At 38.4% G+C, this 22,329-nt stretch overlaps 1 protein-coding gene across 2 annotated transcripts in view; it reads right to left on the reverse strand.

Moving 5' to 3' along the window:
• Nucleotides 1-47: 47 nt before the first annotated feature.
• The window catches only part of LOC111864164, a 39,081-nt gene continuing 16,799 nt past the window's right edge, over nt 48-22,329 (reverse strand). For both annotated transcript variants that reach the window (XM_023851226.2, XM_023851225.2), the window contains exons 4-5: nt 7,616-7,839; nt 48-202 (exon numbers count right to left, since the gene is read on the reverse strand). In XM_023851226.2, the coding sequence (XP_023706994.1) occupies nt 119-202; nt 7,616-7,839 (308 nt within the window). In that variant the 3' untranslated portion in view covers nt 48-118. The remainder of the gene's footprint in view (nt 203-7,615; nt 7,840-22,329) is intronic.

Consider the following 22,329-nt stretch of genomic DNA (forward strand, 5'->3'; position numbering starts at 1 on the left):
ATAGTTCAGTAATATAATTTTCCCAAATTTTCAGCACTTGCCTCTGATCTACTATTCTATTCCCCTGGGAGTCTTCGATGCCAATATTTTGAATCCCATGGTTCTCTTTCCATCCTAGTTATTTTGTCTTCATATACATCAAATCATAATGTCCTGTACTTTGAAATTCTATAATCTCATTACATATCTTCTCAAGATATTCCTTTTTGGCCCTGTCCATGGCTCTTTTCAATTCATTCCTCAGTCTCCTGTATTTCCTCCTGCCTTCTTCATTGTTGACATTCTTCCATTTCCTTCACTCCTCCATTTTACTCATCATCTCCTGTGTAACCCATGGTTTTCTTGCTATCTTCTCAACTTTACCAACCAATTCACTAATAGTATCTAACATGGATTCCTTTATATTGTTCCACTGCACTTCAGCATTTCTGCTTTCACTTTCAATTGCACTGAGTTTCTCTTCTACAGTCTCTTGCATGCTTTGTCTTTGAGCATATAACTTCTTCAAATCCCATCTAGGTCTGCGATTTTGGAATCTTATAATTTTCTTCAACCTGGTTTGAAACTTGGCAACCAGTAAGTTGTGGTCAGAGTCAATATCTGCCCCAGGCAGCGTCTTCACATCCTTCACACTGTCTCTGAATCGATGTTTCACAAGGATGTAGTCCAGCTGATGCCACCTCCAATCCCCAGGTGCCTTCCATGTATAAAGTCTTCTCTATGGTCTCTTGAACCAAGTGTTGGTAACAATCAGTCCATTTCCTTCACAAAAGTCAATAAGCATTTGACGCCTGTGATTCCATCTTCCTAGTCCATGTGATCCAAAAATATTCTGATATGATTCACTCTAACAATGCTATTCCAGTCTCCTAATATGATGCTGTTTGTGTCACCTTTTCCATCTTCCTGAAGAATTTCTTCAATTGTATCATATGCCATTACGAGAAATAAATAAAAACAACATACAGAACCGGAGTTACGCAGGTCCTCCGTACTTCCAAGTCTTGTTTCTGAGACCAATTAAGGTGTAAATTGGTCTCCCCTGAGGAGGGGAGGTGTTGCATATGTGGAAGTGAGAGTACTTTTATAATTGTGTACTGAATTTTGTATTCCTTGGGCATCTTAAAATATTCTATCCAAGCTGTGGACCAGCTAAAAACCAATGTGTAGATTAAACAAATATGTGTGTGGTCTCCTCCCTTTCCACACATGTGCAAAGGACAGAACCTAGACTGATTGGTGTACAAGGCAGACTGCAGCTTGGAGGTGAAGGTGAGACACAGAGAGTCAGATTCCAGTTGTCACAAGGGCTAGACAAGCAGGACTGTGGCCTCACCCCTTGTAGGGAATATTTAAAGTGCCCGCCTAATTCTACTTCATCCACCTTTCATTACTCTTACAAATGCAGTTGCTTGTTGTTGTCTGTTCGCTTAATCCCACCCTCATACATTGAATTGCTCAGAGCTCGGTGAACCTGAGTATCCCTGAAATACTGGAATACAACAACCTTCACCATTTCCACTGCAGAAAGTGCATGTCTGTGTATTCTTCATTTGTAAACATGTTAGATATTTTGGCTATAACCATACTGCAACACAACACAGTCACGCTAGCCTAGACAGTGTACAAGCAGGAACTCAGTCAAGTTAAAACAGTTCCAGTTCACTCCACTAGGTGCTTAACTTGACAACAGTGTAAATCAGCCCACAGTTCATTGGACATTTCTTGCTCCAAATGACCTGTAGAACACACTTCTGAAGTTTGGCCAATACATCATAGTCTGTATGTCACGAAATAATAGAAAGATTAATTAATTATTAACAGGGAAGCAAGTGGAACAAAGCAGTAATTGCTAAATGAGGTACCATCCCAGAATTTACCTTGATTAACTGAGGAAAACTATAACAAGTCTCAGGCAGGATGGCTAGTGTATGGGCCAAGATCTGAACCTGGGACCTCATGAATGACAAAACGTGTTAATCACTCAACCATAACATTTGGTAGATCTCGTGGAGATTGCAACAAATACTCGTGATTGCTTTCCACAGATTCATCATAATGCTGATGGTTTACTGGAACACCCATCATTTCTTGTCATAGGAACATTTCAGTAAACAAAATATTACTCATACATATGACACAAGGGAATCACAAAATGTGATCTCATAGTCAGTCTAACAGGTTAAGGAAGAATGCTATTAGGTGATGTCCAACAGTAAACATGTGTTGCACTGAAAAAATATGTCCTCATGGGCTGCCATTCACACACAACAGTTGTATGCTATGCCCAATCAGACAGCCTATAATCTGCATGGGGTTATGAACAATAACTTACAGTCCAATTTCCATGTGGAGGCGGGGTCAAATACCTCCACCATGACCCTGTGAGTCATAGGAGGCAACGAAAAGGGAAGTCTCAAACCTGAGACAGTAAAATATGATCTCGGGTGCCAAGGGAACTGGACCAGACAAACATATAGTGTGTGTGTGTGTGTGTGTGTGTGTGTGTGTGTGTGTGTGTGTGTGTGTGTGTGTGCATTTACAGGGTGTCCCAGGAGGAATGTGCCAAAACTTCGGGAGGGTGTTCCTTATGTTAAAGTATGCCGATATAACCCAAAACACCTATGTCCTAAGTTGAACGGTTACGGAGATAATGGCCCGAGAAAAGTGTGGTCTTCTGGCGGGTCCACGCACTGTACCTGTCAGCTGAGACGTCTTATCTCTGTTTGTACTTGAGTGTGGTGATTCACACTAGCCATAAGCTCATGTGCTACATACAGAGTACGTTGCTGCCGCGTCGTGAATGGTTGGTAATTAGTTGTGCGGAGTTGCTGAAATGCCTTTTGTGTTTTCACACATGGAATATTGTGATATGCATTTTGTGTTTGGATTTTGTGGTGGCAATGCATGTGCTGCTGTTGAAGAATACCAAAGGCGTTTTCCCGATCGAAGGATTCCATCTCGAAGTGTATTTACGCGAATTCACCAGACATTGCATGATACTGGTTCTCTTCAGAGTGTTTCTGTGCACTCTGAAAGGGAGGATGTACGAATGATAAACACACGAGAGAACATTACTGAGATGGTTCAGAGAAGTCCGCGTCCACTCGTAGAATGGCCTCTCGCATCGGCGTATCACGTATGCAGGTGTGGCGAACTTTACATGATGAAGAGTTGTATCCTTACCATGATCAAAGGGTACAACATGTGGAACCAGGCGACCATGCACAGCGTATGGATTTGTGCCACTGGATAAAAGATCATCCCCAACTGTTAAGCGTCATTTTATTCAGTGATGAGGCGTCTTTTACCCGGGACGGTGTAAATAATTTACGAAATGTGCATACGTGGTCCCATAATAATCCATGAGATAATGGAAACGAAATTCCAAAAGAGATTTTCCGTGAATGTACGTTTAATAAAGTTATATAGTCAGCTTATACGAGAATGCTCAGTCAGCCATGTTAGGTCAGCGCTTGCCAGTCATGTGTCATGTATAGTGCTTGGAAACCCTAAGGACAATTATGACATGGCGAGCGAGTNACCCATAACATTTGGGGAGGGGGGGGGGCGAAATAATGATAACAATAAAAAATAAATTAGCACTTCTGATGAACTAGTGGTATAAAAAGCGAAAAACAATGACACCGTCATCTTATGAACAATCTAATACAGTGGAACCTTGCTTAACGAGCACCTCTCATAATGAGTAATTCACATAACGAGCAAAACAAATTGTAAAAAACAAATGACTCGCTTAACGAGCAACATTTCGCATAACGAGCGATGAGAGGGCAAGTCCCGGATTGTGCGCTTGCTACATCAGTCTGTGTTTAGCATTCATTCCGCTAGCATCTTAGTGTCGCTTGTGATCATACATTTTTCCAAACTTGTGTTCAGACATATTATTTGTGATTTTTTTTTGTGCCAAGTTCAATAACCTTTGCAAAAATGTTCCCAAAGAAAAAGCCGCAAAAAGACAGCCATAAGAGAATAAAAATAACCGTAGAAATAAAACGTAAAATCATTGAAAAGTGAGAACAAGGTGAGAGCGTGGCTGATCTAGCACGCACATACAATCAGTCTACATCAACGATTTGCACTATCCTCAAGAACAAGGACAAGATTAAACTTTAAAGTCCGAATGACACATGTATGTGACGCAGGCAGCAACCAGAGTGGGCCGAATGGCACATATATGTGTTGCAGGACATGTGCACTCTTTGGGAGTGCTGAAAGTTTGACCTTGGGTTTGAAACCAAAAGAAACCTATGTGAGGTCATGTCAGTGGTTCATTGCTTAGCTCTGAACAAAGAAATCATTTATCTCGGTCCTGGTTTTGAAACTATTAATGTTTATATATGACTGTTTATGAACTGGTCAGCCAAATATAGGCCAGCTTTGTTCTGAGAACTGAAGAGGAAATATTCGTCGGTGCTTGCAGGTCAGTGCTTCCAGAGCTTTCAAGGAAGTGTGACGTATTCAAGGATTGGTTTTCAGTGACGAATTATCAGTTTGGAAGTCAGTATTGGATTGTGTAATATTTCTTTTTCACTTAAAAAGTTAGTATCAGACTGTCATATATTTCTTTTTATATTATTTTGTGCCTTGGAAGAGGTATAAACCCACTGAGCCAGTATTACTTTGTGAGTAAAAGGCATCTTCGTCACTGTGACTTTCTGTATCAGTGTCGGACTGGCACCTTTTCTACTACTATTACAATTATTATTTTTATTGCTAGCAGGGTGGGACTAAGTTCCTTGTACTGCTGCCACTTCTGGCCTATTGTACCATACTATTACAGTTACTTTGCATCACTATTTTGCGAGTCTTTGTCAATCAACATAATTTATCTGATTTTGCTGGAAACCCCCCTCCTCTAAGACGGAACCCCAAAAACGTGCCCAATATTCCAAACTTCTCGATGCAGAAGAACTGGAGGAAATATTGATGGAAGAGGAATCTGATGAAGAGCTAGAAGATATCAATAAGGTTGAACCTCAAGGAAATATGTCATCATCCTCATCACCATCATCATCATCATCAGACAAGGCAGAGGAAACGGAAATTAGGTTTCGTGACAGAAGACCCGGGGATTCGCCAAATGTACTAGACTTCACTGGTCCTCCGAGTGGAATCAACAGATCAGCTGCTCCCAATATAAATGCACAGTCCTCTCCTTTTTCCATTTTCATTCTGTTTTTCCAACAAATATTCCAAATCTTGTTACAAGAAACCGAGAGATATTTCCACCAATTTATGGCATGCCAAGATGCTCCAGGCCCTTCTGTTCAACCGCCTGACATTACAATTGAAGAGATATATAACTTTTTGGCAATAATTATTCAAATGGGCCACGATCAACGGGACACCCTCAAAGATTACTGGTCAAGAGATGAGCAATATTACACTCCATTCTACCGTAACACCATGGTACGAGACCGTTTCATCCATATTTTGAGACTCCTACATTTTGAAAATAATGAAGCTCCTCCCAATCGATATGACCCAGAGTATGATAGGCTCTGGAAAATTAGAACAATTTTTGACAATCTCAACAACAAATTTTGTGAACTTTACAATCCAGCAGAACGTCTTGCTGTTGATGAAGTCATAGTGTTGTTCAAAGGAAGAGTTATTTTTCGTCAGTATATTCCAAAGAAACGCAAAAGTTTTGGTATAAAAATTTACAAGCTTTGTGATTTTTTGGGTATACTTATGACATGACAGTTTATTTGGGCAAACAAAGGCAACTTGCAACAGAAGAAATTACATTGACACATGGCATTGTTCTCCAGCTAATTCGAGGAGTAGAAGGCTTGGGACACAAAATTTACATGGACAATTATTTCTGTTCTCCTGCTTTATTTCACGATCTTTTAGACAGGAAAATAAATTCATGTTGCACCGTTCGCAATGATAGGTGTGGAATGCCACAAGAAATTCCGCCCAAGTCAATGAAATTGAAAAAAAGTGGACGTTGTTACAAGAGTCAAGGGGCATCTAAGTGTTGTTCGTTGTAAAGACAATCGTGATGTGTATGTTCTGACGAATTTGCACCCTCATCCTTTGGAAGGCAACTTCCAAGATGAATCTGGCCATGCTGTCAAACCCCATGTAACTGAAGGCTACAATGCACACATGGGCTTTGTTGATAAATCTGACAGGATGGTAAACAGTTATGGCATTGCTAGGAGGACATGGAAGTGGATAAAGAAATTGTTATTCCACCTTCTAGATATGACTATTCTAAATGCATATCTATTATACAAGTCATGTGGTGGAAAAATGACACACAAAAAGTTCCGCAAAATATCACTGCGGGATTTGATCCTTCAGTCGCATGAGGCAAATATCACGGTCAGTGGCGTTTCTCGGGGGAAGCCAAGTTCATCTGGGGCCCCAACTGCGTTGACTGGAGGTGAAACATTCACTACACTGGCCAATCAAAGGAAAACAAAGACATCGTATTTGTCCTCGGAATAAGAAGCGCAGAAGCACACTCTACTACTGTAAAAAGTGTGACATTGCGCTATGTGTGGTGGACTGCTTCGAGAAGGGACACACGCGAGCATCAGAGTGTGAGTTATCGTAAACTGTGAAGTGACGCAGTTCAAACTCGCGTACAGTCTGAACAAAATATTATTGTATATAGTGTGATTATATTTACGGTATCACCACGATTCAAGGTTGAAGAAAAATCAATGGGGAAGTCCTTTGGAATTTCATAACATACATAATAAAGATTATATTTTGTGTTTCATGACAAAATGATCACAGTTAATTTTCATTTGTAAAACTTGCTCTTTTATGTATATGTAGAAAATTTCATTGTCTTTCAGGTTCTTTTTAGTTCATATTTCTATGTTGCATAGAACGGAAAATATGCATTTTTTTCTGAAAGTTTGCAATGATAATTAATTAGGGTGATTTAAATTCCGGCCGTACAGTGCTGCTGGCAACTTAAAAGTCCGTACGTTAGAGGTTAAGGAGATAGATGCTTCAAAGGGAGTGACAATATCTACGTAACGGTTATGTATTCTTGACGATGTTGAAAGGTTGCTCCTCATATGGATAAACAAAAAGCAATTGCAAGGTGACACTATTAACAAGAACATCGTATGTGAGAAGGCGAAAGTGATTTTCGCTGACCTCATTAAGAAGACACCAGGATCAGGATGATCTTCTGGAAAAGGATGCCGAAGTGAACCTATATAACAGCAGAGGATAATGCACTGCCCAGCCATAAACTAAAATAAATAAAAATAAATAAAATCATTATTTCGATTTTTTTATTTTTTTTTTTGTTTGTTTTCTGCAAATCGAATTCGCATTCCAGGTTGGTTCATTCCGCATAGAAGAAAAGATGAAGATGATTCACACTCCTTCACAATGTATATATAATTTTCTTTGAATAAACATTATACATAAAATTTTTTGAGAATTTTTTTGGCATGGAACGCATTATCATATTTTACGTTAATTTATATGGGAAAAATTGTTTCGCTTAATGAGTGTTTCACATTATGAGTAAGATTCTGGATCGAATTATGCTCGTTAAGTGAGGTTCCACTGTATTTCTTTAATACTGTAATGAAAAGAAACATTAATATACCCTGAGCGTACTGTCCCCTGCTGCAGTTACTCTGAGATCATCAGATGCATAGTAAGTCTCTGGATCTGCCATGTTCCTTGCAGACATCAGCCGCTTTCTGTGTGTACGTCGCATCAGAAACAACACAAGTGCACCCAACAAACCCAGAGCCAACACTGGACCAAGTATTGCAAGTGTCAGTTTCATAAAGTAACTTGGACTGCCTGGATATGGTGGCACCTGGCCTGTAACATAGGTAACACAAAATAAGAGCAAAATATCATGCAACACCATGAGTGTTTTATACTTTCCAACACAATTAGGCAATGATTCCATGCTGGTTCACATATATAGAAATGTAACATTTTTGTTTCCTACAACAAACCTGACATATAACACCCAATGATTTAATTCTTTCTGCAGTCTTGCCAATATGAAAGGTAAGCCACAGCTGTTAATGGGAGGTGCAAGTACTGTTGGACAGTTTCTGAATATGATTAAAATCCCTATACTCAATCTTCCTTTTCTGAACACATGGGTATGCCTTAATTTCTTTGAGTATTCTTCATTCTTTAAAATTTTAGTTACTATATATTGTGTTACTGACAAAGAAAGAATTTGATTTGTTTCATTCTGATCCATCAAACTAACAATATTACAAGTGATAAAACAATTCCGTCCAGTGTGACTGTAGAAGTTTTTACTACTTCACTTCTTAGCACCCTAACATGTTTCGGTCCCTATAGACCATCATCGGAGGGAACATCAATACTTTTAGAAACTACTATTACATTGGGTGTTTTGATTTTTAAAATACAGAAATAAAGAAGTGAAGTAGTAAAAACTTCAACAGTCACACTGGATGGAACTGTTTTATCATTTGTAACAAAGAATGAAATATACAGATGTAACTTTTCTATTTCCCGTTTCCTATTGTAGTTCCAACAAGGAACATGAAAACTCAAACATGCTGCACACTTTACACTGTAAACTTGCCAATATGTATGGTAGTCATGCCATTAGAGCACTGTGCAAGTACAGTGGCATTTTGTGATGTATATCAAATACTCATTACCCTCTTTTTTTACTTATCTGAGTAAAGTTAATTTCTACTTTGAATGTCCCTCCTGCTACAGAGTTTTAGCCACTATATAGTGTGGATTCATTTTAAGAATGTTTCCAGGGGACCAACAATTGTACACTTTTTAAGCAGGGAAAATCTCAAAAGAGTAGGTTCCAAAATGTTTACGTATCCTTTGTATAAAACTAACTGAATAAACACACTTTTACAGTGAGAGAAAGGCTAAAAACATGCCAAATACATGGGCTTTCAAATACACATTATACGTTCCTACTGTTGTGAAACAAGACCTCGAGGAGTGTATTCTTGTGAATCACTTTATTACTCAACGCCGTAACTACAATTCAACGTAACTATAACACAAATGTTGAACAAGTCGTTTCACAGTCGCTCCTTCTGTATCAACTCTCACTAGATTGCAGAACTGCAGAACTGTAAACTTCCAAGTCCAAGTCACATTGAGACTGAGAGTCAGTCAGTCAGTCAGTCAGTCAGTCAGCCAGCCAGCCAGTCTGTTTTGGCGTCGAGATTTTTTTTTCTTTTTGTTGTTTCCTTATATGAAAGTTACTGTCCTGTCCATTTGGGGCGCCCTCTCTGATGAGAGGTCGCGTCTGTCATTTGTCAGTCATAGTTTGTATTAACCCGTTGCCGTGGTTTGACGTGTATGTTTCGTCAGGTATTTAAATCGTCTGGGGGGTTCGACGTGTATGTTTCGTCCAGCTGCACACCTATGTTATAACGCCCATAATAATTGATGGTTTTGCTGTAGATTGTTAGATTTTTCGCTGGCCTGTTGTCAGTAGAACAGAGTATAAATAAGACACGACTTTATCTGCGCTAAGTCATAGTNTAAACTTCAAAAGTCAAAGTCACATTGCGACTGACCATCAGTCAGTCAGTAAGTCTTCGTGTCGAGCCCCATATTAATTATTACCATTTGACAGTTACAGTCTTGTTTCTGTTGGGTGCCTTCTCTGACGAGAGGTCGGGTCTGTCTTTTGTATATGCTGCTGGCCCTTGCCAGTGCAGTCTTACTTGGGTCCGAGTCCCTTGGGACTCGCGACCATATTTTACTGTCTCAGAATTGAGACTTCCCTTTTTGTCACCTCCTATGACTTGCAGGGTCACGGTGGAGGTATTCGACGCCACCTCCACACAGGGTTCCTCTGTAAACTTCCACTCAATGTATCCTCTTATATATCTTAAGAGTCAGATCTACAGAAAACAGCCTAGCACCGGCTGTTTACTCAGCCATTGCTAGGCAGCGAATGGTTTCTGTTTCCTGTTGCCCCCTAGCAGCTCCCTGTTGTTACGTCACAGCGGGGAAGTGTTTACTGTCCTGTTGCCCTAGCAGTGTCCGCTGTTATGTCACAGTGGGGAAGTGTTGCCCAACACAGCTCCTCTGCTGTTGCGTCACCCTGGGGCAACGTTACTGGCAACGCATGCGTTATTGCATCTCGTTGAGTCCATGATTCTCAACACCTACTGTCACAGTTAAAGTCAAATAGTCTTTCCAAAATGTATTCTTTCTTGAAGAACATACCTCATGTCATCGCATCTTTCAAAGAAGTCTAAATAAAATCTCCCAGTTCCCAGAGTTTTCTGATGACTGACTCTGGCATGCTACTGAGGAAGTGGTGGTATGTAACCAAACACTGCATGCACTATACTTTAGATTTGGTTTACATGTTGCTGGCCCCTCTTCCTCATCATCAGTTTCTGTACTCTTGTCTTCAATACTGAGGGTGTCAATTTCCTGAACAGCACAAGGATGATGACTTGTCACCAGTCTCTGCATACTCTTCAAATAAGAATGTCACATACATCTCCTTCTGAACATCTTTCCAAATACATCATCTTACTTCTAAATCATCTTCATTGTGAAGTTCTACCGTTTCATGGAATCTGGCCTTCTGATAACAATCTGCAATTGTTTCTTGACTGACAGTATTCCATGATGCTGCAAGCATGGCTATAGCATCAAACAAAGATATTTTGAAGGATTCACTGATAGTTGTGATTCTCTTCAGGCACTTGTAAACAAGGCAGCTACAATATTTGTTTCAAAGATTTGAATATCCCTTAGTTCATAGACTGTAAGACTGATATTGTGTTGGGTGGCAGGAATACTACTATCTTTGTTGGATGCTGCACAATGAATTTAAAAACAATACTTTCCAGTTTTTGGCTAATCTCATTTCCAAACATGCTAGGAAAGCCATGAACAGCACATAAGGTGTGCCACTGCACCACTGTTATGTGCATTATGTAGATGGCAGTGACTTCACGTGTTTCAAGCATCTTGGCTTTCCTCACTTTCCACTTACCAGCAATGGCAACTTTTCAGATTCATCCATATTTGCACATACAAGAACAGTATCTCCATCTTTACCCCTCTTGTCCACATGACAGCTTTCACTTTTGAAAGCATGTTTCAAGCCATTCATTCAAAGGTGTGAATTCAATGTTTAGTTTTAAGGCTATTTCTTCAGACTTCTGTATGAACACTGAACCTTTAACTGGTGTATCTAATGCGCATTTCTTCATAAACCATTCTAAGAGAACTGAGTCAGTCTTCTATTTAAAAGTTTTCAACATTTCTGCCTGGCTGAGTAGTTACACACTGTTGAATTACGTTTTTCTTGTTCACCATAATATTATTTGGCATTAACATTGGTATGCTATGTCAATCTGCCTCCTCTGTGCACATCATATGGTGCAGCAACCAGTTTCTTAAACTTTAAGGGATGGCATTTAAACTCCTAGCTAATGCATTGGTTCTTATTTGCCCTTAAACGTACGAAATGCAGTGTTTCAGAAAATAAAGTGTACTGTCATGTGTACAAGTGACTACAGATAGGGTTTGAATTGGTAAATGGTTTAACTGATCATTTATATATACAACTCGCACTTAAGTTTTTCTCAGCTTGCTGTGTCTTCACCAGTCTTCTGGTAGCAACTTCCAGCAGTGGACATTCTCCTTTGTCCGAGTTCCCAAACTGAGATTGGATAAAGCACTTTACAGCAAGAGGCAATTAGGAAAACTGACAAAACAGATGAGGAGGTAGATGACAAGATGAAAAAAGCTCAAGTTCCACCTTGTCAAGAGGTGTACAAGCAAGGTCAACCAGTGGGCCAGTCAGATAGGGGTGTCTACACTGATAACACAGATGACAGTTCTAATGACAAGTTCATTCTAGCCTCATCTGTACTCCAAAGGGTATTACAGATCTGTGAAGGACGCGTTGAGTGGCAGTGTGAGAATCTGAGAGTTCCTTAATTTAAGTACAAAAGAGCAGTTTAATTCGGTCAGTAGTAAAAAATAAGTGGTTATCTTCTTTAACAAGTGTACTGTAGTGAAGCTATTATTTAAATTTTTTTTCTATACTGAACGTTTTCTTCCTTTTTTTACTCACTCTTAAGCCATGCTTAGCTCCTAGACCATTTTCCGCCATATTGTGAGCTATTAGTATCTGATCTTCCGCTCAAAGCTCCTAAAACTGCATTTTTTTAACTTAAACTTTCTGTTAATATAGATTAGCAGTAGAATTAGTAAACATACTTGTTATTTTATATCTTAAATATGGTGATTTGTATTTTCATAAGTGTACTGGTAGGCCTAACCTACAAGTAGTGTGTTACTTTGTCTTAAGGAAGCTGATTTGTATTTTCGTAAGTATACAGTAGGCCTAACCTACAAGGAGTATGTTATTTTATATCTTAAGGAAGTCGATTTGTATTTTCACAAGTGTTATTTATATCTTACATAAGTTGTTTGTATTTTCGTAAGTGTACAGTAGGCCTAACCTACAAGAAGTGTGTTATTTTATATCTTCAGTAAGTTGATTTGTACTACTGCAAGTGTACCAGTGGGCCTAACCTAAAATAAGTGTATCATTGTATACAGTGGGCTTTAAAAGATTTGTGCCAGCATATACTCTTGTAAGTCCTAATCACAAATTAGACTCTTTAAATATATCTGTTAGTTAGTACTGAATTATAAGTTAACATAAGTGGTAATAATGACCACAAGGGGTAACGACTTATCAGGTAAATGTGGGGCCTGCAGAAGGAAGGTTAGCCAGGGGACAGGTTGCGAGGACTGTGGCCTGTGGTTTCATTGGGAGTGTTCTGGCACGAATGGTGATTTTGCCATATTACCTTGGTACTGCAACTCCTGTGTGCAAGCCAAGATAATAAAGAAACAAGAGGAGACTATCTTGAGTTTGAAAAGGGAGCTGGAACTTGCAAGAACTGAGATTGACCTCTTAAAAGGGGAATTAAATTTAGTAGATAATTGTCCTGAAGAATTTAGGACTGTGTCCAACTCCCGAAGAAAACTTAAAAAAGTTCCTTCTTCACTAGATTTTAAGTTTGCTTTAACCAGTCGATTTGAAACTCTAGTTATGCTAGAGCCTCAGACTGATGGTGATGATATAGATCAGCCTGTGTCAGAGGCTAAGCCTAAGCGTAAGATTCTAGTGCTGGGTAGCAGTCATGGTAGGGGTATCGGGCAGAGGCTACAGAAAGCAATGGGAGATGCATATGCTGTGACCAGCATATTCAAGCCCAATGCTGATCTGAGCAATGTCACTGGGGACATTGGAAAATTGTGCAAAGGTTTTAGTAAGGAAGATCAGGTAGTTATAGTTGGGGGGCCAGGTAACAGTTTGGAGAGAAACCTCAATTATCAAATTGAGAAAGATTTAAGTGACATTGCCCAGAAAACTAGTCACACCAATGTGAGGTTTGTTGGTCTTTTCTGGCGACATGACAAGCCATGGATTAACAGGTGTGTAAGGGAGATTAATCTTCGGCTTGAGCGTTCGCTTGTGGAGGTCGGCGCGGCCCACATTGATGCGATTGATGTCTCTTCAATATTGAGGAGCGAACATACTGTCCATGGTTTGCATCTTAATCCTCGAGGCAAGGACAAGCTGACGCGACTCATTGCAGAGAGCATTAAGGGCAGACACATTCCAGTTGTCATGGGTGTTCAGAATCATTTTTTAGGATAAAGAGTGCAAGTAAAGTTTATCAAGTAAAAGAAATTGCAAAAGAAACTAATCTTTCAGACAATAATGTTAGTGAACCAATAGAAATCGGAAAAGGTAATTGTAGTCTACTAAATCCAATGAATAATAAAGTACTAAGAATATTCTATCAGAATATAAGAGGATTGAGAAACAAAACAAATGAACTAATAAGCTCCATGAATTCAAATCTTCCACACATACTGTGCCTTACTGAACATCACATGAAACAGCTGGAATTAGAACATCTTCACTTAGAAAATTATAATTTAGGTGCTAGATACTGTAGGAAAACACTGGAGAAAGGAGGAGTGAGTATTTTTGTACATGAAAACCTAAAATTTACTAAAATAAATTTAGAAGATTATTGCAAAGACCAGGATCTGGAAGCATGTGCTCTAAAGTTAGACTCTCCTTTTTCTAATATTTGTATACTGACTTTATATAGAGCCCCATCTGGAAACTTCGATCACTTTATAAATAGATTAGAAACCATCCTAAATGTACTGCATAGTTCAAAAGTTGAATTTATAATTTGTGGTGATATAAATATAAACTATCTCATCGACAGTAATAGGAAACTAAATTTAGACTCTTTGTTATCATCTTACAATCTCTCCAGTACTGTTAACTTTCCCACAAGAGTTCAAAATAATTCTAGTTCAGCGATAGATAATATATTCATTGATAACTCAAAATTAAGAGACTATACTGTAGGACCCTTTATAAATGGCTTATCCGATCATGATGCTCAACTCATAGAAATAAATAATATTGACCTTCAGCCCAGTAATCAACAATATCAAACAGTAAGGAAAATCAACAAGCATACGATGGCAGATTTTGTCACAAAATTAAGTAATGAATCATGGGACAATGTATTTGACAGCAATAATATTGATTCTAAATTTAATTGCTTTCTGAACACATACTTGAGGATCTTTTATTCAAGCTTTCCCTTAAAAATAGTCAAAAATGAAAATAAAAACAAATCCACCTGGATAACAATTGGAATAAAAACTTCATGTAAACACAAAAGACAACTATATTTGGCCAGTAGGGACAGTAATGATCCAAGACTAAAAAGTCACTACAAAATGTACTGTAAAATTTTGTCAAAAGTCATTAAAGAAGCCAAACAGAATAACTATAACAGCCAAATTCTAAAATCAAACAATAAAATTAAAACCACCTGGGATATTGTGAAAGTTGAATCAGGAAAGAAATCTGTTAATGAAGACGTACAAAGTTTGAATATTGAAGGGAAGTCCACTAACAATCCACAAGCTATCGCAAGTGCATTTAATGAATATTTCCTTTCATTAGCTGAGAAAACATATTCCAATAATAATAATAATAATAATAATAATAATAATAATAATCCAATATACTATCTGTCTCGTGCCTTTAACAATTCATTTCCAAATATCAATCTCAAATTCTCAACAAGGAAGGAAATTGAAAACATTATTAAATCCCTTAAGCCCAAAAATTCACATGGATATGATGAAATCTCTACCAAATTACTTAAAGCAAGCTCTGTTTACATCAGTTCACCCTTGAATCATCTATGTAATAAATCTTTATCATCAGGTACTTTTCCTCAACGCTTAAAATACGCTATAATGAAACCACTTTTTAAAAAAGGAGAGAGAAAATGCATCTCTAATTACAGACCAATATCCATATTGACTTCATTCTCAAAAGTCTTTGAAAAAGTTATGTATAATAGACTACTTGAACACTTAAATTCTAACAACATATTAGTCAAAGAGCAATTTGGATTTAGGAAAGACCTAACAACAGAAAAAGCAACCTATGAACTAACTAACGATATTTTAAGTGCTCTCAATGACAGATTAATTGTGGGAGGGATTTTCTGTGATCTAGCAAAAGCTTTCGATTGTGTTAATCATGATATCTTACTATCGAAATTAAATTTCTATGGAATAACTGGCAAAGCTAATGAATGGATCAAATCATACCTCAAAAACAGGTATCAAAGAGTTGAAATAAATAATAAAAACTCCAGTCATAATGCATTTTCAAACTGGGGAATTATAAAGCACGGTGTTCCACAAGGATCAATTTTAGGTCCCTTACTTTTTCTTCTCTACATAAATGATCTATCTAAAACCATCAACAATAAATCTAAACCAATTCTATATGCAGATGACACTAGTATAATATTTAAGAACTCTAAATTTGAAAACTTTAAAAATGACATAAATATTGTATTTGAAGCCTTAAACAGATGGTTCGAAGCCAATTTACTCTCATTAAATTTTGATAAAACCCATTACATATCATTCACAACTAAAAACAACCACCAAATTGATCTGGACATCAGTTATGCCAACAAATTAATCTGTAAAGTACTTGATACAAAATTCCTTGGAATACATGTAGACAGTACACTGTCTTGGAAAATACATATTGAACAAATTATACCTAAATTAAATGCAGCTTGCTATGCGATGAGATCAATTAAGCCTTTTATGTCACAGGAAACATTGAAGATGGTTTACCATGCCTACTTTCATTCTATTATGAACTATGGATTAATATTTTGGGGGAACTCTTCACATAGTGTAATAATTTTTAAAATACAAAAGAATATAATTAGAATCATTACAGGATGTAGAAGTAGAGATTCATGTAGAGAATTATTTAAGAAATTAAAAATTCTACCTCTTCAATCGCAATACATATTATCGCTTCTCTTATTTGTTGTTTACAACAAAGATAAATTCAAATTAAATTCTGATGTCTATAACATGAATACTAGACAAAAATATAACTTCCACCTACCCTCATCAACTTTATCAGTATATCAAAAAGGAGTCTACTTTACTGGCATAAAAGTGTTCAACAATCTGCCACAAAGTATTAAAAACTTGGGCAATGATACTAAAAAGTTTAAATCAGAGTTAAAGAATTATCTACATGCTCATTCCTTCTACTCTTTAGATGAATACTTCAATGTAAATAGAGAATGATGTAAAATTAAGTTATATTAATTTTTAAGCTAAAATTGCCTGTACTTATGTACGTAACCTTTTGACTTGTTCTGTATCCAAAGGTACTAACCTGCTTAGGATTTATAGAATGTAAATAAATTCAATTCAATTCGAAGTAGAGACAACTGACACGTGGGACAAACAGCAAGGTCCACCAATTCACTGGAGATATGACTGGCAAAAAGAGAGAACACTGCACCCCACATAAATACTCAACTCCATACTGTTTTCATGCTGTATGTTGCAGGGCAGCCAGAAAGGAATGCCACAAAGCTCTATTTTGCTGTCTGCTTCTTATTGGTTTCTTGCTTCACATAGAGATGGAAGCAGTACACTCCTCTGAAACACCAGTGAACTTCTACTGGACTACATGTCATTAAGTTCCACAAGAGAATACTATTCACAGGTTCAACCTGTCGCACACTTCTTGCTAGTTTCTTGGATTACACTTTGAACTTGAAGATGGAAGTAATATGTTCCTCCATAATGTCACCGCACTTCCACGGAACTACATGGAATTAAACACTTGAAGAAGGAACTTTTCATATGCTCCTCTTGCTGGTTTCTTATTTGATTTACAATTCACCCCTGGAGATGGAGGCAGTACTTTCTTTCAGAACATCAGTGGTCATAGAGGCTCTGTTCACTGCCTGCCTCCTGCTTGTTTTTCTTGACTTACTATTTGATTGAGGAGATGGAGGTAGTACACTACCAGACTACACAGCAGTACTCTCCACATCTTAGATACACCATCCTTGAAAATTTATTTTGCATGTTTCCCACATGGAATTCCAGAGTTACACCAAGCAAACCTGCTTAGTCTGCCAGGCCATCTCCGAATACACTCTACGACCAGAGTATCGTCAGTCTGGCTCTTACAAACTAATGTCTCCAGTTTCCCACAAACTGGTAATTATGTTTGCTGTAGATGCATACAGCTCCATATAATAAACAAGCAAGATTATCATAAGAGGTTAAACAGTTCCATCCAGTGTGACTAGTAAAGATTTTTCTTATTTCATTCCTTCTTCCCTTACGAGTCGTTGTTTGCTTTCCATGCAATACGGACAATTCTTTTTAATGACGAGGCAGTATTACACAATTCATTAATTGCTACACCATGGGCCTCTCTTAAAATCTTCTATATAAAGTAATATCGAATTTCCCTATTGTCTATGGAAACGCACACACAGTATATCCAACGACTGATTCAATGTTTTTGAAAACATCATTAATATTTTATCTTGTTATAATACTTCCAATTTTTAATTTTTATATAATCTGAACTTTTGTATTTTTTACATAAGCATTTTTAAATTTGTAAGATTAATAGTGTTATACCCATTTTATGATTGTAGTTAAATGGTAGATTTTTGTTAATATGTATTTGCCTGATGATGATCTATAGTGACCGAAACATGTAGCAAAGCCACAGCTGAACGCTGACTTTGATGTTTTACTATTTGCTGTGTTGTGATGGTTCATTAAAGAGTTGTATATATATTAACCTTCAAAAACACATTGTAATAGTGGCTTCAGATTGTATTGGTGTCCCTCTGAGGATGGTCTGTAAAGACTGAAACATGTAAGGGAAGAAGGAATGAAATAGGAAAAATCTTTACTGGTCACACTGGACAGAACTGTTTAACCTCTTATGATACTGTTAGTGTGATGAACCAGAATGAAACAAATCAAAGAGCACGATGACTTTCTTGCAGCTTCAAGAAATTCAGAACAAGCATTCACTGAACATAATCTTTCATGGAAAGTCCTCATTATGAACTAGATACATAAAGAGTTCAGAAAGTCACTGCTAATTCTGACCAACTTCAACAGCTCACTGAGCACTACTGAGTACTGTTAAGCAGTGAAACATGTTTAACTTATGTGACTGTCTACTTTTATCACATTCATTTATGTAAAATACACAAGGTAATCTGACAAAAACTTGTTTAACAGATAAAATGTTAAATATGTGACTTAAAATATCTCTTTATGCAGGCAACATTTTAAATTCATGATTATTAAAATTATTCTTATGGTAGTAGGTAGTAGTACTGGCACCCAATGATTTGAACATCTTATAAGGAACTATTTTAAATGGAATCGTCCTAAGCAAAGCCCACTGTATTACTCTGATAATGACATGGAAAGCAACCTCACTGTGGACAAAGAAAGTGTACTTCTGCTTGTACTAGCTGGAGCTCATGCGGCATTCTTTAACTAGATACTCAGTGGTCCCTTTAAGAATTACGAAGAATTAAACGTGACATGTTTCAGTACCACCACAATGGAACCACACTTTCATCATCCATGGCCATTCCTGCATGTGATATACCAACCCTCAACTTCAGCTGAAGAATAATGTACCACTGCTGGATCTTTATTTCATCTCCTATCATCAAAGGGCATGAATGGAGCCAGAAATATTGTGGTAGTGGAGCACAGCTCATAAATAAACGATACAACAGGCAGCATACCTGGCCAAATGTGATCGTCAATCTATGGTGTTTACAAAGGTGACCTCACTCTCAGACAAAACATTTTGAGTCAGCCAAAGCTAAGTGCTGACAGGAGGAATCAGTAAATCAAGGTCAAACTGCAGTGCTAATGGAAAATGTATTTAAAAGCTACTAAATAAATTTAATATACAATGTTCTATAAGACATAAGCAGCAGACCAATCAACATGAGTAACAAGTTGCTGTTCTTGGTGACATAAATTAAAAAAAAATATTAAGATGGTATGGCCTCAAACGGTCTGCTTTTCATTCCGTTTCATGAAAACTGGTAAAATAATACTATTGTCTTAATTGAATCAAGGCATGAATGGAGCAGATTTAGCTCGCTAACAGGGTTCTGAAGAAGAAACTTTCATTACAATACCCTTACAATCCAAGATACAAGGGTGGTTCACAGTCGATCTGGACATTATTTCTTTCCAGAAAGAATATACATGCTGGAATTACCCAACTCTCACTACTTTCAAGATATTTCAATAACACATTTTTTGCACTGTGCTGGCAAGTTACTGATTCCAGCAGCATAAACGATTTTATCCTGCATGTAAATCCAGTTCAGGAAATGGCATTGAAGTTCTTCACCAGTTTTAAATTTGTCTACCTAGGTGCACTTTCATAACAAGTTCAAACGATCAGATGGGGTTACCTCAGGGCTGTATAAAGGGTGATCCATGATTTCCCAGCCCACTGCTGCCAGTGTTGCCTTCATCAAATCTGTCAAATGTTGACAAGTGCTGTCATGTACGATGGGCATTCCATATATGTGCCTCCTAATTTTTTGTGTTAATATGTAACGTCTGAGCTGGATGTTGGTGGTGTTGTAGTAAAGGTTGAACCTACCCGCCAATGTACTGTTAGTTTGGTTGTCATGTGACAGAGAGCGACAGAGAGCGACAGCACGACAGCAGAGCAGTCTACCAAAATGCATCTCACATAGAAGTACGTACAAAACAGAGATGTGTTATTGAATTTCTCACTGCTGAAAAAATTACACCCACTGACATCCATTGATGCTTGCTAAAGGTGTACAGAGACGATACAGTGGATGTCAGCCGAGTGAGGCAGTGGGTAGTGTGTTTCAACAGTGGTGAAAGTGAAGTGCACAACAAGCCACGCCCTGGGTGTCCCTGCTCAGCTGCCACTCCTCACAATGAACAGCGCCTCGAGCAGCTCATCCGAACAGATCAGCGGATAATGACCAGGGAACTATGTGCATGGCTTAATATTGGCTGTAATGCATTGGAAATGATATTGGCGAAGCTGGATTATTGCAAAGTTTGTTCCAAGTGGGTCCCACAAAACTCATCGAATGGAAGTCTGTCAGGACCTGTTTCACCAGTTTGAGGCTGAAGGTGACAAGTTTCTGGACAGCATCATCACCAGAGATGAGACATGGTGTCACCACTACGAGCCAGAATCCAAAAGAGAGTCCATGGAGTGGCGACATCCGGATTCGCCAAGAAAAAAGAAGTTCAAGACACAGCCATCGGCAGGGAAAGTGATGTGCATGGTCTTTTGGGATAGGTGGGGTGTGATTTTGTTGGATTTCCTGGAGCCTGGTGAGACTGTCAATTCTGATCGCTACAAGACGACGCTGACTAAGCTGAAAGCCCGCATTTCCCGAGTGAGGCCAGAGAAGCAGACAACCTTTCACTTGCAACACAATACCACTAGACCCCATACCAGTCAATTCCGAACCCTACAAGACGACGCTGAGTAAGCTGAAAGCCCGCATTTCCCGAGTGAGGCCAGAGAAGCAGACAACCTTTCACTTGCAACACAATACCACTAGACCCCATACCAGTCTGGTGACCACGACACACATTGCAAAGTTTGGCTGGACTGTCCTACCACATCCACCTTATAGACCCAGCACCTTCAGACTTCCATCTCTTTGGGCCTATGAAAGAAGGACTATGTGGGCAACATTTTCCAGACAACGATGCTGTCATTGCAGCTGTAAGAAAGTGGCTATCCTCTGCTGGCGCAGACCTTTACAGGCACGGCATACAGGCTCTTGTTCATTGCTGGCAAAAGTGCATAACGAATGGTGGTGATTATGTGGAAAAATAACTGTAAGTAGCTGAAATCTTGCTCTATTTAACTGCATTATTATGCTTTCTATATCTGTTGTAGTTTTCATTAAAAAAATAGGAGACATTATATACAGAACACTCCTCATAGTAGGATGATTTCTTTGACAGCTTCTCAAGTTCTTCTGAATTATTTGGTGGACTTCATTGCAAAGCAAATTACTATAATACTGTGCATTCACTGTTACACCATGTGCAAGAAATTCAACATGAATCACTTTTAATTCCAAAACATATTTGCATGATCTTGCCAGATGACAGCTGTGTCCTGAATCCTTTGGATGAAGGAGATTCTTATGACACTGTTCAATTACATACTGCTTTCACTTTGGAATGAAAGAGAAAGCTCATGTCCCATCACAGGTCACCCCATTCACTCTAGGAACCCGTTTCTCTCCAACTCAAAATGGTGCAGATATTCGGCACACACACAGCGACACAATGCACCTTTTGGTCAATGTTAACATCTTTGGGATCCACCAAGTACACATATTCTTAAACAAGAAGTGTTTATGAATAACTGTTTTAACCTTTAAGAGCCGAGTGACCCCATATGGCATCATCAAAGTAAAGTCAAGGGGACGAATGACGCCATATGTCGTCGCACAGTCCACGCGTGCGGCCGGCTTTTAAAATCTAATTTTAAGTTATAAATTCTTTTTCTACTTACATGATTTTTGGTCACCAGCTTTATAAGTTGTCTCTCTTCCCACCTGCGTCTTCTAACGGACTGTTGGCTTCGTGTGGAAATCTTGGAAACATCCGGAAATCCAGTGTCCAACGTCGCACTTCACGCACTTTGTCCAGACGGTTCTTTGTTTCCCACACGAAAAGCACACACGACACCTCAATTTCGAAGTACAGGAAGTCGGCCAGTGATGTGGTTTGGCCCCTATAATCGAGATATCTCCGATAAAATGGCAGGGGTTCGACCCCTGGGCCGTTGATGGCGAGCTGGACCCCTTCCAGTATGTTCCGCCCAAAGGC

The sequence above is a fragment of the Cryptotermes secundus genome, unplaced genomic scaffold (genome assembly GCF_002891405.2).
Source record: "Cryptotermes secundus unplaced genomic scaffold, Csec_1.0 scaffold1762, whole genome shotgun sequence".
Taxonomy (NCBI): Eukaryota; Metazoa; Arthropoda; class Insecta; order Blattodea; family Kalotermitidae; genus Cryptotermes; species Cryptotermes secundus.